Below are 2798 nucleotides of genomic sequence, written 5' to 3' on the forward strand. Positions count from 1 at the left end.
AGGAGAGGAAGGCACAGGAAGTATCAGGGGGCGTGACGCCGGAGGAGCCTGTCGTATCCAGCCGCCCTACGTCACGCGGGAGGGTGGTGTCACGTGCCGGGCCGCCCTGCTTTTTCAGCCGATCAGGCGGGCCCCACTCGGGCTGTCCACATCAGCCTCAGCTCGGCCACCCGGAGACCGGTCAAGTTCAGACGATTCAACCCACTCGCGCTGCAGGTTCTTCCAGCGGCGGAGGAGGCTATAAAACCCCCGCGCATGCGCCTTGCCGCCCCGGCGTTGCATTGCTCCGACTCCGATAGTCCAATCCCCATCCCCACCACTGGCCGATCGATCATTTGGCGGAAACAGCAACACAAATCCAGCGAGATGGAGCAGTACCAGTACGCCTCCTACATGTACAACAGCAGCAGCTATCCCGATCATGCATCCGGCTGCGCCGGCGGCGCCGGCGTCACCGGCGCGGCGGCGGATGCCGGGGCGGACGACATGCAGCGCCTGCTCAACGCGCTGATGCTCGACATGGCCGCCGAGTCCGAGTCCTTCTCCGACGACATGGAGGCGGCCTCGTCGGACTCCTCGTCCTCGGCCTGCTTGTCGGCCGCCAACGACAGCGGCGAGAAGAAGAGCTCCGCGCTCGGGCGGCCGGCCACCTTAATCGGTGTGCGGAAGCGGCCGTGGGGCAAGTTCGCGGCGGAGATCCGGGACTCGACGCGCAAGGGCGCCCGCGTGTGGCTGGGCACCTTCGACAGCCCCGAGGCGGCGGCGCTCGCCTACGACCAGGCCGCCTTCTCCGTGCGCGGCGCCGCGGCGGTGCTCAACTTCCCCGTGGAGCGCGTGCAGGACTCGCTCCGCGCGCTCGCGCTCTCCGCCTCCTCCGCATCCGCCGCCGCCGCCGCGGCGGCGGGGTCCCCTGTCCTCGCGCTCAAGAGCCGGCACTCCATCCGCAAGCGCTCCCCGAACAAGAACAAGAAGCCGCCGCCTCACCAGCACCAGCACCAGCGGCCGCAGCAGCAGGCGGCCGCCGCCGCCCCGCCGCCGCAGCCGGCGTACCCCGGCAGCGTGGTGGAGCTGGAGGACCTGGGCGCCGACTACCTCGACGAGCTCCTCCGGGTGTCCTCCGAGCTCGACCATTGGTAGTAGCTCCTCTATCCCAGTCAGCTGCTGCGGATGGGACACGCGATCGATCACCATGTAACAACCATGCTTGATGAACCGAGGTTCATCGGGATCGAGTTGAGTTAGTAGCAGAGAGGCATGCGGAGGGCTCAAAGCTAGCCCCTGCTCTGTCCTGGCTCGCCAAATTGCGAGATCGACGACGACGCGATGGCGCGCACCACACTGTACACTTGTGCGCGCCGATCTTTATCCCATCAGAGATACTACTGTTCGCCTTCGGCTTGTATTTAAATTCTGCACAGTACCGGCCCCACCACACTGGCTGGTCTCTGTTGCTCCAGGCTTCCTCCATCAACTTGTTTGCGTTGCGACAACCATTTTGAAGATAATTGCTAGCTCTAATTAAAGGCAAACCTGTTCGTTTTCTCTTCTTCAGAAAAAGAAAAGAAAAGAGAAAGAGAAAAGAGAAAAGATACAGAGCGTGGCAGCCATGAATCAATACCGAACGAGAGCATTAGTCTGATGATACGAGACGCATTCTATTCGGTCCAACTCATTGTTGGACCAATGCAAAACCAAAATTTGCGTTGCCACACGACTCTCTTTCTTTTTCACATGTCTATGGCCAGTGGGGCCGGGTTGAAAAGGTGGCAACAATTCTTAATCACCTCCCCGGGGATATGAAAATCAAAGACCATATGCGAGCATTCCTGGTGGAAGAATTTGCCCGGGCCCCTTGCTTTGCCTGCGATGTCAGTAATTGGAAGCTTCAATGCAGAGGCCTGGAGTTTGGTTCGGTTGGATTTGGTGCAAGGATAAAATATCACCGGCTCCGGAATTCAGGGGCAACGAGACATAATCATTATAATAAGCTGTGCTGATTAGAATATGTCTAGCACTGCGAATATATTATATATAATTATTAGGTGCACGCACCACATGGATGGACCGGGTCTGCTCTGGCCTGTCTCGATCTCGGCTCCTCGCGTCAGCGCGGACGTAGCATCCAGCGGACTCTGTTCATGGTCAGTGGCGGCGTCAGACAAGCAAGCAAGGAAGAATGTGTTCTTTCGTTTGCATTGTTTGACCGGATCGAGGTTACTGGTACTACACATGAAGTTATGAACCCCGCATGAAGGAGTTGATCGGATTGATCGGAGTTGGAAGTCTGCTGGGAAATACTATGCATGGTACTTGGGCTCACGTAAATCTCTACATCAATTGGAACTCTTTTTTTTTTGAAAAGATAACAATTGGAACTCTTACGACTTAATTTTTTGATAAATTTATGGCCCACACAGCTAATCAAAATGGCTTCTCTTTACTCCCTTGTCCGGCACCAGACAATGCATTCACTATTCAGTTCGTCAGAGTTGATACAGAGCAAGTCGGCGGTGAAGATAATGTTTCGGCGACTTTGGCTTCGCCGTTCATTTTGCATCCAACGACCAATGACAAAGGTTCCTCATCAACAGTACCTAAGCGCAATGCCGGGCGATAAATAGTGTTTTAGCTCGCTTAAACATTTCTTAATGTAATGACCGGGTCTTGCAATAGAACCTTTGTTTGGTTTTGGGGGCTAAATTTTAGTTTATGTCACATAAAAAAATCTTAGTATTTATAAGTATTAAATAAAGGTTAATTATAAAACTAACTGCAGAACTCTAGGGCTAAACTGCGAG

General features: G+C 55.3%; 1 protein-coding gene across 1 annotated transcript; it reads left to right on the forward strand.

Moving 5' to 3' along the window:
* Positions 1–246: 246 nt before the first annotated feature.
* LOC120671905 (ethylene-responsive transcription factor ERF094-like) lies at positions 247–1529 on the forward strand. Its single transcript, XM_039952169.1, has one exon. It carries the CDS (start codon positions 256–258, stop codon positions 1135–1137), a length of 882 nt encoding a protein of 293 aa, XP_039808103.1. The 5' UTR covers positions 247–255; the 3' UTR covers positions 1138–1529.
* Positions 1530–2798: the final 1269 nt, after the last annotated feature.

Source organism: Panicum virgatum, chromosome 2K (assembly GCF_016808335.1).
Source record: "Panicum virgatum strain AP13 chromosome 2K, P.virgatum_v5, whole genome shotgun sequence".
Lineage (NCBI taxonomy): Eukaryota > Viridiplantae > Streptophyta > Magnoliopsida > Poales > Poaceae > Panicum > Panicum virgatum.